Raw genomic sequence first — 14599 nt, forward strand, 5'->3', positions numbered from 1 at the left:
ATATGTTTTCTCTCAGAGGTGGAGCACACCAGGAGCCAATGGCAGGTCACTGAGCTCCGAGGTGCTGGTCACTGACAGCAAACTATTCAAATTACTAGACAACTTTCAGACATCTCCATTCTCACCAAAGTTTATTTGATCCATAAACAATACAATTTACAGAAACAACCATGGAAAAGTTGAAAGAATGGGGGGAGAAAATAAACGATGTTGAGATGATAAAATATACAATTTTTCTTTATCGTTTAATCAAAATAATTCAAACCTGAGGAAAAAAAATAAAACACAATCCAACTAAAATGTTTTCAGGCACGTTTGTTCAGTTTTTGACAAAACTGACTTTTACGTACATTTCTGGGATTGTTTAAACTTCATTTAAACATTGTCTGTAAAAGTCACCCGAGAAAAACGGACAAAATGCTAAAACATATGCACATATAATATTAAGATTTGTACCAAATGCACAAACCCAACATTCCTACACCCAGCAGAGCTAAAAAATATAATACAAACATGAAAGATGACATAATTTATGGCGTTATATTAATATACACTCAGTTTGTCATAAAACTTCCAATCAAAAATATACCTCTGGATTTACACAGAAAACATGATTCCCGTATTTCATGGCACACACCGGCCATAAATCATCTCACACACACACACACCAGAGAGATTGTCTTTAAAAGGCCTCGACGCATCTGAGAAATTTCATCGGCAATAAATCATTAAGTCATCTCGATGTCGAGTGAAGTTGGATTAAGCGTCAAGTGTAGGAAGAGTGTTTTTCAGAAAATCCCTGTCAATTTGTGGGAGCTTTATCAGTACCTTAACAAGTATTCACCCCCTTGTTTTTTCTTGAGGTCACCTTATGTGCAGGTACAGTGAACTAACCAACAGTACTACTTATATCTAGCAGTAGTAGTAGGGGTGTAAGATATATCGACTCAATATCGTTATCGCAATATCACGTTGCGCAATATTACATCGAAAGTGTCGCAGTAAGTATGCAATATTTAGTTTTTGTGGAGTCGCTGTGTCCCGTCCGTTGACTGTGTGGCTTAGTTGTGTTTGATTTAAAGCCCGCTTGAAACGCTATAATGATCATGTTTAATTGGCCAGTTACCGTGTCACCTGCACGTTAGTGCACGTCAGCGCACGGGGCCACTACGTGACAAACCCTATGGAGCGTACCACGTGTGTACATATTTTGAAAGAGTGACAGTGGAAGTGAAGAAATAGACAACAAAACGGAACGAATCAGAAGCAAAAGAAAAGTTGTCCTGTTCCCATTTATTTATATATTTTATACTGTCCAACCAATACATGTCCTGTTCTGTAGACATGGTTGTTTATTTTATACTGTACAATCAGTAAAACATGTCCTGTTCTGTAGACATGGCCCTTTATTTATTTATTCATTCATGTTGGACCAGTCCAATATGACTGTCAGCTGAAATAAATCGTGTTGTAAGAAAACTTGTTTAATTTGCTATGAATCTATTTTGATGCGTTTTCCCGTAACTTTTGTAATTTTACATGTTTAAAAATATTGAAATTAATATCTATTGCAATATTCATAATCGATATCGCAATATCACATTTTGTCAATATCGTGCAACCCTAAGTACTAGCAAGAACTACTTAAATACATTGGGAAATACGCTTATTTGCTTTCTTTACGAGCGTTGGATGAGAAGATTGACACCACTCTGATGTCTGTGTGTTATATTAATATGGAGCTGGAGCCAGGAGGCTATTACTTGTTAGCTTAGCATAAAGACTGGAAACGGGGAGGAACAGCTAGCTGTTGAAAGGTAACAAACTGTCTATGAAAACCTCAAAACAAACTACATACATGTTAATTTGTGACATTTTCTGTTGATGTAGCTGTGGTTCTAAAGGGAGTTATGTGATGGAACTATTTCTTAAAGGAACACGCCGACTTATTGGAACTTTAGCTTATTCACCATAACCCCCAGAGTTGGACAAGTCGATACATACCCTTCTCGTGTCCGTGCGTGTTGCAACTCTGTCTGACAGACACGAGAAGGGTATGTATCGACTTGTCTAAAACTGGGGGTTATGGTAAATAAGCTAAAGTCCCAATAAGTCGGTGTGTTCCTTTTTAACAAATAATGTATCTATCCGCCCAGTACTTTTGTAGTACGTCTGCAACTACAACAAGTTGAAAACCTTACAGTGATGACAGAAAGTTAGCATCAGAGCTTGAAATGTTTTATTTTTATTTATTTTTTAAACCAAGCTAGCTTTTTCTTCTTCCAGTCTTTATGCTAAGCTAGGCTAATCACCTCCTAGCTCCAGCTCCATACTTAATGCCAGGTTCATGTCATATCGGAGTTATTCGAAACTACCCGTTTCAGCCTCGTAAATGCTGTTCAAGTCAAACCTAGTCATTTTCACAAAATTAACACTAGATTTATATCTAATTTGGCGTTTAACTACATGGAAGTGCCTAAAAATCAAGCAACATCAACAAAGCCTTTTGTTCAAACCCAACTTTATGAATATGGTGCTATATTGTCAACTGTCAAAAACTTTAAAAGGCCCACACGGCCAATTTGGCAATCGCACAACCAATCTCAGTTGCCCAATGATGTGAAAAGTTGAAATCTCATCTAACCATCAGACGGATAGTGACTAAGCCTTTCTCACAAAATGTTGAATTATTCCTGTATTGCCTGTCAGAATCACTTTATTTATTCTAATTGTGCTATTTACAAGCTGTTAAATACACAAGTGGACATCCAAACATTTTTAAATACACTGTTTGGTTTAATCACAATATACTGTACATCATTTCAATAAGCCCTTTATTTTATTTCTACAATATGTGCAGTATGACTCAACACTTAAATCTCCGAGTGGTTGGCTTTTAATAATCGGGAACCATACCATTAAGTTGCATTTTAAAAATATCTCAGACCGTCGTGGCAGCTTTAGGATTTTAAACAGATGTTAAAAGTGCACATGAAGAAAAAAATATTTCAGAGCTTTCATTTGCATGGCTTGTCATGTCACTGTAATGCAGTCCAGATACCTATTAAAAAAAAAAAGTTAAAAAAATAAATAGATTGGATCAAAGACAAACCCACTGGCACTAGAGAAAATATGGCACTATCGAATCGCTGCTGCTTAGTTAATTTTAAACAAACGCCTCGGAGATGAATGTTTTCTGCATGTCCGCCACATTCAAACACAACATATATACTCATCATCTTTCAAAAAGATCAATGCAGCGCTGATGGCGACGTGGATTTCTCAGGACTCCTCTCCCGTGGTTCCCAAAGTGCCGTTGGTTGCATGAGGCTGAATCACAATGGGTGCATTTTCACCTACAGGTGTGAAAAACAGTGACGTTTTAACTTTCTATACTTCTAATTATTTCTCAGCAAAAACCGCAAAACAGAGCAGTTTGTTTCAATGGAAGAAAATGTATTAAGATAAAGCAAACCATGACCACAAAAATGCTGCTTACATGTTGATGCATCAGTAATATTAATCCCATAATGTAATATTACACTGACATTTTGCGGTCTAATGAGTACATCTTGCTCCTAATACTTCTATACAAATGAATGCAAAACTTTTACTTGATTGACTACTATATATTGTTATAGTGCTTCTTTTACTTAAGTCAGTGATTTCAATGTGTCTCCCAGCACTGGCATGTGGTGTAGGATTTATAATGAACAAACTCTTCTGACAAAAAAGTATAACTGTGTAAAGAACCATGTTATACTCTGACAGGTACAGAGACATATTCCCAATAACCTTACATGAGTTAGTATATTATACAGCATTGAGGAGCAGGAGAGCGGCACAAATGTTAAAACAAACCAGCTTAAGAAAAAAAAAAAAAAAAAAAAAAGCACAAGAAGCCTTAAATCCATTGTTTTTAGCAATTGTTTTTAGTGCAGTCACTTGAAATCAGTAGTTCTGATAAGCCATCTTTTTGGTTAAACTTTTGAACAGTTAAAAGAGAGGCTGATTAGTTTTATAATTAATTTATAACTGCGTGGCTCCTCTGAAATGATCTAACTTCAAGATTGACAACCACTGCTCTTGATAATTAATGTTAGCATTTTAGTACACTGTTTTGCCCTCTGTGCTCATTGATATTATTATCCACAGTGATCCAAGTGTAAGCAAGCACAGTTATTAATAAGCAACAGGGGACACGGGTCATAACAAATAACGCTAATAATAATGCTTAATAACAGCAATCTTGCAGAACTTGAAGGAAGAAATGTTAGTATGTGATTTGGCAAACGCACATTCCACGCCCGGAGCTAGAGGTATTAGAAGGTGCCAAAACATGAATCCCTCCACGGGGACATGCTGCTTCATGTTCTGCCAGATTAGTGAATTGGCACAGAACAGCAGTCAGCTGAAGGACAGGTGAACTTTACCTGACGGGGTGACGCCGTTATCTGAAGTGCCAGGGCTCGGCTGAATAACTATTACATGGTCTCCTGCTGTGAAACAAAGTAACTGTAAGCAAAGCCACGCTTCTACCTAACAGGACTTCTGAGGTAAAGTATCACCAAATACAAAGACCAAGAATTGAGCAAGATTTAAGGGAAACAGTTAGCTTGCCTCTGGCCACAAAATCCACCTACCAACACCTCTAAGGCTCAGTAATGAACATATCTTGTTTGTTTAATCTGTACTAGAGATGCATCTATTACAACTTTCTAGGACGATTCCAATTTCTGATTTTCTTTGAGTTAGGCCAGCCGATACCAATTTTAGCTGATTCCGGTTTCATTTTTTCTAACCTCTTTACAGCACACACAAATATTTATTTTCTATCTTTTCTTTAATAGAACATTTCGCACAGAACATAGAACATTTTTTGAACAGATAATGGATCACTATAAAATAGAACTATATGAATTACTCCTGGTGTGGGAAATTCACACACATCTAAAGTGCAATGTTATAGAAGAACAATTTCCTTCTTTTCACATCCAATATCCAACTAAAAAAGTGATTTAGTTTTTTTGGTGTCGTCCCTCCACGCCCTACTTTTTCCTTGCAGGCGTTGCATATTGCAAACTTGTTACCTTCTGCACACACGCTGAAGAATTTCCAAACAGCTGACATGTTGCAGGTTAATTCACGAGGTTCCCTACATGTGCGAGAATAGCACGGACACACGCTTCACACCGCGAGCGGGTACGTGCGACACACGGCGGAAAAGTTGAGAGAAAGGCGTCCATGTGTGCATCCTTCAGAACTGTAACTTGTATAACTTACGTTGTCAGTTGATTGTAGCATTGACCGGCATGAAATCGGCATACGTCAGACTGACCTGCCGGTCATGGCCGAGCACATGAAAACCGGCCAATTCCGGTCACCGGCCGGTCTATCGGTGCATCTCTAATCTGTACAACAGTACAATTGTGGATTCATGAGGTTATGTGCAGGACTATTTCTTGGCCGGAAGCAGTGACTTTCTGAAGTCTCAGCTATTTGCTTGGCGACGGTTATTTTTGGACAGTGCCAGGCTAGTTTTTTTTTTTTTTGTTTCAGTCTTTATGCTAAGCTAAGAGGCTGCAGCTTTATATTTAGTGCACAGACATTAGTGGTATTTATCTCCAAATCGGCAAGAAAGCAAATAAGCATATTTCCCTAAACGTCAAACTATACCTTTTTTAATCTCCACTTGTTCACTATAAAGTGCTCTGAACAAACACCAAGCCTGAACATTTAGAAGATAAGTTGCCATTTAAACATGTAGCAACTTCAATTTGTCCACTAAATGACACGTCCATCTTTATTCACTTTTCAGCAAAGTGAAATTTAAATTACTAATTACAATAGACCGCAGTCAGCTGAAGGACAGGTGAACTTTACCTGATGGGGTGACGTCATTATCTGAAGTGCCAGGGCTCGGCTGAATAACTATTACATGGTCTCCTGCTGTGAAACAAAGTGGAAATGTCAAACTATTCCTTTAATCTCTACCAGGCTTCATTTTTCACCATAAAAGCGTTCTTAACCAAACACCAAGCCTGAACATTCAGAAGATAGTTTGCCGTTCAAAATCTAGGAACTTGCATTAAAATTGTCCCCAAAATTTACATATTCATCTTTACTCCCTCTCCAGCAATGCATTATTTCCATGACTGAATGGATGAATTACAATAGTCAATTCAGTTAAAACTGCACTACAAAAAAGCTTTTGTGAAAACGGCATTAACTACTTCCTAATTTAGACACTGGATGCATCCACTTTATCAAAAAGGCATTTTCCTGTCATGTGACGACTCATCCTTGCACAGAAAGTAACTGATCGAAATGTATTAATGAAATGCAAACCAATGAAGCTTTTATCCCTTTGACGAGCTTTGCTGTAAAATAATTACAAACTGCCCAGGAAACATGAAAGTGCTGTGTGCAGTTAACTGACTGTCTCATTAAAGGATGAGTTCGGTTTTCAAACAGATTATTTTTAGGTATTTGGGGCCACTGATGTTGAATGCTGCCTTTTGCAGTGTAAACACTGCATTTGAATGTATATTTCAACAAAAGCAAGTATTCACGAAAAACACCATTAGAATATGATTTGGAAATACTAAGTGAAAAAACTTTTACATGCACTCTGATGTAACAGGCACCAACTAGACAACATGTGATGTCCCTTTTTATGTGAGCAGCTGGAAGATATCCTTTACGAGCTGAAGTAAATCCAAAAGAACAAAGTCCCTCACCTGCATTCTGTTCTCTGATCTCTGCCTCAAGGTCCTCTGGGTCCATATAGGTAAAGTCTTCACCGTCTGCTGGCTTTTTACACTTCCCACAGCAGAAACAGCAGCAGCAGCAACAGCAGCAGCCGGTGAAGAAACAGCAGCACACCACAAGGGTCTGAACACAAAGGAAAGGGAATCAATGTCAGTATGTGTATGTGCTAGTTGTATGCAAACATTTACTGCATGTCAACCCTACAAAATAAAATATTTAACTAAATGAAGGCAGTTAAAATATAGAGAACGCTGGATTACATTTTCAGTCACACGTTCACTCAATTTTCACAGACTTTCAAAACCACATTGGCCCTCACCTTGAACCAGCACTTGGACATTAGGAAGTAGTATTTGACACTGTCGTCCCCGAACTGCTCGGCCACATAGAGGCCCATGGATCCATACTCGTCGTAGATCTTCCGTTTGTTCTCATCACTGAGGATGGAGTTGGCATTGTTGATCTCTTTGAATGTGTCAGCAGCTTCTGGGTTGTCTGGGTTCTTATCAGGGTGATGCCTTAACGCCAGTTTCCTGAAAACAAACGAGTGAGAATACCACTCTTAGTCAGACTACGCAACTTTGCACCCGTTTATAGAATGGAACAAAAAAACGCACATACAGCCATGAATTCCAAGGGTTTACTCAATGCGAAATGAACCGATTAATTTATCTTTATGAACATACCTGTATGCCTTCTTTATTTCTTCTGGAGATGCTCCTTTCTCCAGCCCCAGGAGTTTGTACAAGCTGTCTCCTGCTGTTGACATTTTACGCTGAGGTCTGTTTGGGTCCTGCATGTTTCAGGATTTGGCGGCTGTGACATAAAAAACACAAATGGAGTAAGACCTTTAATGGCTAATAAGCTCGGCGAAGTAAATAAACCACAATAAACGAGAAGTAAAGCATGCTGGGAGTCCACCACCGCCCATAATATTACTTATATAACTAGCTAGAGTTTAAGTTTGTGACATAAGGAATTAGTTAGCTACAGGACTTAACTCAAATATTCAATTAGGGTTAACGTTATTTCACTTAATGTTAAACCCTGCGGGGTAACGTTTAAGCAGAGACGGTTTAGAATAAAGGATCTTTTGGTTTAAGTCACGACAAAAAGCTAACTGATTTAGCTAACTTTAGCATGAGGAGGAAGTTATACGTTAAATCTTACGTACTGGACGTATAACTATCGTTGTTTTTGGTCGAATCATAGAGTCCGAAAAGTGTCCGTTGGTTGTCCTAAAGTTTGTTCCATGTAGTGAGGCTGGTAGTACTCGGTTTCCTCTGTTTAAACGTCTCTCCTCATGGAGGAAAACTTCAGCAGCGAAGAGCTAAGGAAGCAGGAAGCTTAAAAGAGCTAAGCAGGAAGCTAAGACAGGAAGGAATCCTTTCACGTTATTGTTCAGTTTGCTGCGCGCGCGGCTGCGTTTAAAATACGCAGAATTTGTATGTAATGTATTAATAAATAACGAAATAAGGGTTTGCTTTATAGGTATTAATATAATTATATTAAGTGTTTTGTGCACTACTGAATGTGTGTAATTACTTTGCTAATACCAGTGGTGGAATGTAACTTTGCTCAAGTACTGTAACGTACAATTTTGAGGTACTTGAGTTTACTATTTTATGCAACTTTATACTTGTACTTTTTCAAGCCAATATTGTATTTTTGACTCCACTTAATTGACTTGACATGAGTTATTTTGCAGATTTAGATTATTAATACAAAATATAAATCAACTAATAAATTATGGTGAATTATTATGAATATCCAGCAGTTTATAAAGTAGTTGAAATTAGTCCCACCTTTAAAATCCAAAGATTCAAAGTCCAAAATGTAAAGGGTTCCGCCTCCTCTGAGGAGCATTTTAGTAACCACCACTTTTATAAAGAAGGTAAAATATGATTTATGGGAAATTTGGAAGTGTAAGCGTAAAATTGTTATGCAATGTTTATATGCATTTTATTACTTTTTTTGTAGACATAATACAACTGCACATGCTACAGTGTGCTATTTGATTATGTTTGACAGGATAATAGCTATGCTTTTACCACAGGTTTCTTTTAATGGTTTTCTGGTGTGGTTCTGTAATATTTTGTTTATCTGTGAAGAGGAGAGTCAGTGTTGGTCTCTTTAATATCCAGCATGAACACAATACAGATAATAAACAGTAGTGGTTATGGTTAATCATGACACTACAGAAGAGACTAAAATAAAAAATCATTTTTGGACTATTGGTGGTTAAGGCATATTTAAAATCACTATCAATATTTGTGTTAGACAAATAGTTTTCAAATCACATAGATCAAATGTACTTCAGAGCAATTACATTTCTTTAATATTACTGCAGCTGTTCATCACTGAGTATCCTGATTCTGTGGAATCACATTAATGACAATCTTCCCCATGTTCTTGTTGGCCTCCATGTGCCTGTGAGCTTCTGCGATGTCCTCCAGGTTGAATGTGCTGTCAATCACTGGCCTCAAGGATGCGGGCTGTTCTGAGAAACACGGTAACACTCGCTGTGAGAAAGCCTTCACCAGGTCTGCTTTGTACTGTGAAAAGAAAAAAGCAAAGCAAGTTAGACATGTAAATACCAGAGATGTTTCAGCACTGTTGACACGAGTCCGCATGAATTCTCACCTGAAGGCTGCGAGAGCGGAGGAGGCTGCAGAGCAAGTGGCCTCGCTTAGAGAGCAGTTTGCCCAGCAGATCTCCCTCGACCGCCCTGCCTCCCATGGTGCCGTACAGCACCCACCTGCCGTCAGTGGCTAAAGAGCTCACATTTTGCTCCCAGTTACACCCACCAATGCAGTCAAGGATGATGTTTGCTCCCTTGCCTGTGAAAAAACTGTAATTAGTGACACAACTGAGTTGTGCAGGATATTTAATCTGCATTTGACCCTTAACTCTGACTCTTTATTTGGTCTTATTTTAATTCTCATCAGTGATATACCCATATGTAACATTCATTATTTGAAACATAATCATTATGTCTGGTGGTATTCTGTATTTTTCTTACTGTCACTATTGAAAAGAACAAAACCAACAATGAATTGATCTTTAACAGTAAGTAGTATTTGTGTAGTCAAAGTCTGATATTTATTCCTCTTTACCCTAGTGCTCCATTGTTGTTCAAGAACTACTGAATACACACCAATGAGCCACATTGTTATATTGGACGAAATGTTCCTTCATTATGAACTCTGGTGCTGTTTATTTTGACTCCTTCCCAAATACACAGTCCTTTTGCCGGTAATACTTACTCAAGCATCAAATGTGTATTAATCCACAGCTGAAAATAAAATAATAAAAACTACAATGCCCAGCTGTTTTAGGGAACTACTTAGCTTTTAAAAAAATAAATTAAACTATATATTTGTGACTTTTCCACAGTGGACGTAGGGAAGTTATTAAGTATTGAGAGATTAACTAACACATTGTTGGTTTTAGACTTTTCATTGGATTTGTTGACCGTAAGAAAAATATATAATAATCATTTAAAGTTTAGACATGTAGTCATCTCTAGTCTGTTTTTTTTTTTATTCCAACTTTTTAAACATGTCTTTGCTCACCAAATATAACTACTAGTTACGGCTGCACAGAAAATCCAATGAAAAGTGTATAACACTGACATATTGTGTGGGATCACTGCAATAAGAACAATACAAAAATATTACAATTAATGATTAGTAGAATAGAAGATTAGCCCTGTCTTCTGCAGCATAGTCAACCGTCTATACAGCTACACAATTCACCTCCTGTAAAGTCATGAACTCCCTGTGCAAAGCTCTCTTCTTTGTAATTAAACCCAGCTGCTGCTCCCAGATTCTCAGCCATCTTGAGTTTTTCTGGGCTCCCTGCAGTAACGATGGGCACGGCACCAAACAGACGAACCAGCTGAACGGCAGCTGTTCCCACTCCGCTGGCTCCAGCATGAGCCAGCACTACTTCACCCTCCTTCACCTGAGCTGTGGCAGAGAAGACAGGTGGCAACAAGAATTTAATATACAGTATTTAATATTTCCCCCCCTTGTTAATTATAGAGAGAGGGAACAGGCAGGGAAAAGGTTGTATAAAGTGAAGTGGTAACTAATAGAAAATAATACTTTACCATCTTTAATTGTTGTGATAATTGTGATAAACTTGTAGTTTCAGATAATGTATTGCCGTGTTTTAACCACATGAGTACGTTTACATGCACATCAATATTCCACTATTATTCCGAATATGACAATTTTCCAAATTTGATACGGGTCATGTAAACAGCATATTCTGAATAAGGCCTTTTTTCGAATATAGCATTTTCAGATTAAGACGTGGGATATTCTGGTATTATTTGGGTTTTAGAGGCATTCTTTGGACATGCATTGCATTCGGGATGTGCGTCTCAATCAGGGTTTTTACGTTTTTACGGCTTATGGTCAGCTCTGTGCGTTGCTATGGTTGCTGGACACAAATCAACCAGCCAACAATTTGCAAGGCTGCAGTCCCAAAAAGAAGGTGAAACACCGCTACCTTTTAAACATTATCAAAGAGTTGGATATCAACAGGTTTTTGGATATGCACACACATCGCCAGGACTGTAGCACAAAATGCTGGGCCCTGTAGAAAGGCATTTTCTATGGGCCCCTTCCCGCATCCACAGCTACTCTTTCTAGCATCTTTTTGGGCCCTCCTCACATGAGGGCCCTGGGTACTCAGTCCCCTTTTTCCCCCCAGTCCAATACCCCTGCACATCGCTACGTCGACCTTTTCGAGAAGCTAGTTGAAGGAATGAGAGGGACGTTGTGTTCGCACAGTCCGACAAGTCCACCACTGCTGGTGAACTTTGAAAAAAATCTTATTTTTCACAGCTACATAATATTAGCGGAATATTCACTTTCATTAGCCATGTAAATAGCTTAGTCGGAATATCGTCTTTTATAAGGGCAAAAAAGGGCAAAAAACTGAATATTGTGTGCATGTAAATGTAGTCAGTGAGATGGCATATTTTTGTACCTATGAAAACCAGCAGCTGAAAAGCAGTGAGCCAGGCCTCTGGGATCGCAGCAGCCTGACAGAGAGTGAGATTAGGGGGAATGGGCAGGAGAAGCTCCTCGGGCACAGAAACATATTCTGCATATCCTCCTCCACAGAGCAAAGCCATGACCCTGTCATCTGGCCTCCAGCCTCCTTTCACCCCTGGGCCCAGAGTATCCACAGTTCCAGCAACCTCCAGGCCTATGATGTCACTCTCACCTGGAGGAGGAGGGTACAGTCCTCGCCTCTGTGGAAAACAGAAAAATATGATTGCACTTGACTTAGTTGTAATTGTTTCAAAATATAAAAATGTTGACAAGTCACATGAACTTAAATAACCACATTTAGCAGGACAATAGATATGTTAAGCACGGAGACTGTAGTAATCTTATGCTTTGTAAGAATTGCATTATACCTGCAGTAAGTCTGCCCTGTTGAGGGCAGTTGCATGAACTTTAATCAGGACTTCTCCACCTTTGGGCTGAGGTCTCGAGACACTTCGCAGCAGCAAATTCTCTGGTCCTCCTGGTACATCAACACACACTGCACGCATCATCTTGGCAAAGCTAGAGCAACACTTGTGCCAGGCCTGTAAAGGGAAAATAGAAAATGTATAGAAAAATATGTTTTAAATACTAAAATGTTGTGATGAAACCTTGTTGTGCTTGCCTTGTTGGCGTAAAGCTGGTTGACAACTGAAGCAATATAACCTATAGTCATTTTATACAAGCAATTTTTATTTTGGCTGTAGACACTCACTGTCTGGAAGGTGTTTCTGAGTAAAAATGTTCCAGTGTGCAGGATGTGATGCATTCATAGCACCAGCAGTGGCAACTGTGATTTGATAAAAGCAAAAGTAGGCAGGAACTATCAAACGCAACCATACTTGAACAGATCGAGAGCATAAATTCTTACAGAAAATAAGTTATATCCTTATTTATAATAACTAAGTGATCCCTGGGAAATGGAGAGATGGACTGAAAAATGCACATCTGTTTATAGATCCCATATTATGAAAAAAAATCTTTCTGCACCTTTTCCTTAATCTTGAAAACCACAAGAACACAAATAATGTCACAAAAACATGTAATTGCCATGCAGATAGTTTGATTCTTTTTGACCATATTTTGACATACCTGTCTCCAGTAAGCTAATTTATTTGAGAGAAAAAAAATCACCCGTGTTACCAACAAGAATATATGTGATTATGAAAATAATTTTGTGTGTAGTGTAGTTCCTCTTTGAGTGAAATATCATCAAATCTGCATGGGCACACATAGCCAAAACTTTCTGCAAAGCTAAATGAGGTCATAAAAAATGTTTTTTTTGTTGGTATTATTTTATAATATATATATTATTTCATAATTTAGGTAAAAACACCTTTAAAGCATGGACATGGAAAAAAAACACATCAGTGAATTATGGGCCATTTTGCTTTCCATACAGGTGCAAATCATAAACATGTAGCTAGCCCAGTTAGCTTCACTGTGTAGTGAACATGGGTGTAAATAATAACAAAACTATTAAGGAGAAGCTGAGGGGAAACGGAAGAAGAGAGAAGAGGAACCAGTTGTAATAATAAAGTATTTTAGTATCGATATGACGGAGGGTCAATGAACTTCCATCATTACAGTAATGAGCCGCAACGTAACGCGCCTGCGCTGTAAACACTTTCCAGTCCTTAAGACTTGAAAAATCTTCGATTAAAGTGTCTAAAGTGGTAGATAGCCTACAACAGTTTGATTAAGTTGCATTAAAGCCACCAGTAGAAGAAAATGCAGCAGTTTATAGCTTAGGATAGCTGCTTATTTGACAGTGAATCGATCTGCTACCTTTAAATTGTGATAAAGCATTAATAACGTGAACTTACCATACAGCGATGTCAACAGTTGATCAACTCTAAGATGACTGTGTGAGGTTTTTGGAAGTGTAGTTGTGCCATCATCCAGGCTGGGCTCCGGTTTGGGGGTTGAGGGATCAAACCAGCAAAGGGGCCGGCTTTCTGTCTTCCACATGACGAGGCATTTTTTAAAGGAATACTGAACAAGAAAAGCTGGTTTTCATTAGGGCCATTAATGTACTTTAATGTGACTGTTTTCTGGCAAAACAAGTAGAAGGGAAATGATGGGATTCATCCTCTATCAGATCCTGGCAGTGTGGAGAACGGGGCTGAACTAAAGTTATAAAGTTATATCTTTCATTTTTGATTATAAATTATTTTCTCATTTTATCCTTTGATTCCATTCAACGTCAGCTAACGGTACAAAATGCCCATTAGTTCCCAGAGCTAACGTCAACTTCTTCAAATCTCTAATTTGGTTCAACAGTCCCAAAGAGTTTCAGTTTATTATCACAGAAGACAAAGAAAACAAGGTGATATTCACATTTAAGAAGCTGGAACCAGACTTGTTTTTGTCAAAATAGTTGCATATTAATTTTCTGTTGAACAAGTAATCGATTGTGAATTGTTCTTTCAGCAGAGAACAGACGCCATGTAGGAAGATCAAATTAAACAAGTATAACTGAACAGTTAAATTAATTAAAAATAACAAGAAAAACATTGTAAATTTGTAGATCTTGTGTCTAAGTTAACATTTTGTGACCTCAGTATTGCCAAAATCCTTGAAAAGGTATGATTAAAAATATTCCAGCACTATCTAAAATATAACTTATCATGTGAGAAAGTCGTAGCAGTATTCCCCAAAGTGCTAGTTGCATAAAATTAGACAAAACATGATCTCGAAGTACCTTGCACAAATGGAGTCATCGTTATTGTGCAAGAAGCCCCGTGACTGCACTCATAAGG

At 38.1% G+C, this 14599-nt stretch overlaps 2 protein-coding genes across 8 annotated transcripts; both read right to left on the reverse strand.

The window, feature by feature from the left end:
• Window positions 1-114: 114 nt before the first annotated feature.
• dnajc5gb (DnaJ (Hsp40) homolog, subfamily C, member 5 gamma b) lies at window positions 115-8128 on the reverse strand. Of its 6 annotated transcripts, none has more exons than XM_078277030.1 (7): window positions 7946-8128; window positions 7458-7587; window positions 7091-7304; window positions 6741-6894; window positions 5884-5946; window positions 4434-4496; window positions 115-3356 (listed from the first exon to the last, which is right to left on the reverse strand). In XM_078277030.1, exons 2-7 carry the CDS (start codon window positions 7568-7570, stop codon window positions 3283-3285), a joined length of 681 nt encoding a protein of 226 aa, XP_078133156.1. In that variant the 5' UTR covers window positions 7571-7587; window positions 7946-8128; the 3' UTR covers window positions 115-3282. The 6 variants fall into 6 exon arrangements, with proteins under 6 accessions (XP_078133156.1, XP_078133155.1, XP_078133154.1 ...); XM_078277029.1 differs by having other exon boundaries at window positions 4434-4499; XM_078277028.1 differs by having other exon boundaries at window positions 5884-5949.
• Window positions 8129-8889: 761 nt separating this feature from the next.
• Window positions 8890-13811, reverse strand: tp53i3 (tumor protein p53 inducible protein 3). Of its 2 annotated transcripts, XM_078276713.1 has the most exons (7): window positions 13664-13811; window positions 12553-12627; window positions 12209-12382; window positions 11773-12040; window positions 10530-10742; window positions 9415-9611; window positions 8890-9326 (listed from the first exon to the last, which is right to left on the reverse strand). In XM_078276713.1, exons 2-7 carry the CDS (start codon window positions 12604-12606, stop codon window positions 9129-9131), a joined length of 1104 nt encoding a protein of 367 aa, XP_078132839.1. In that variant the 5' UTR covers window positions 12607-12627; window positions 13664-13811; the 3' UTR covers window positions 8890-9128. The 2 variants fall into 2 exon arrangements, with proteins under 2 accessions (XP_078132839.1, XP_078132840.1); XM_078276714.1 differs by lacking the exon at window positions 12553-12627 and having other exon boundaries at window positions 13664-13810.
• Between the last annotated feature and the right edge of the window lie 788 nt (window positions 13812-14599).

This window comes from Sander vitreus, chromosome 20 (assembly GCF_031162955.1).
Source record: "Sander vitreus isolate 19-12246 chromosome 20, sanVit1, whole genome shotgun sequence".
Taxonomy (NCBI): Eukaryota; Metazoa; Chordata; class Actinopteri; order Perciformes; family Percidae; genus Sander; species Sander vitreus.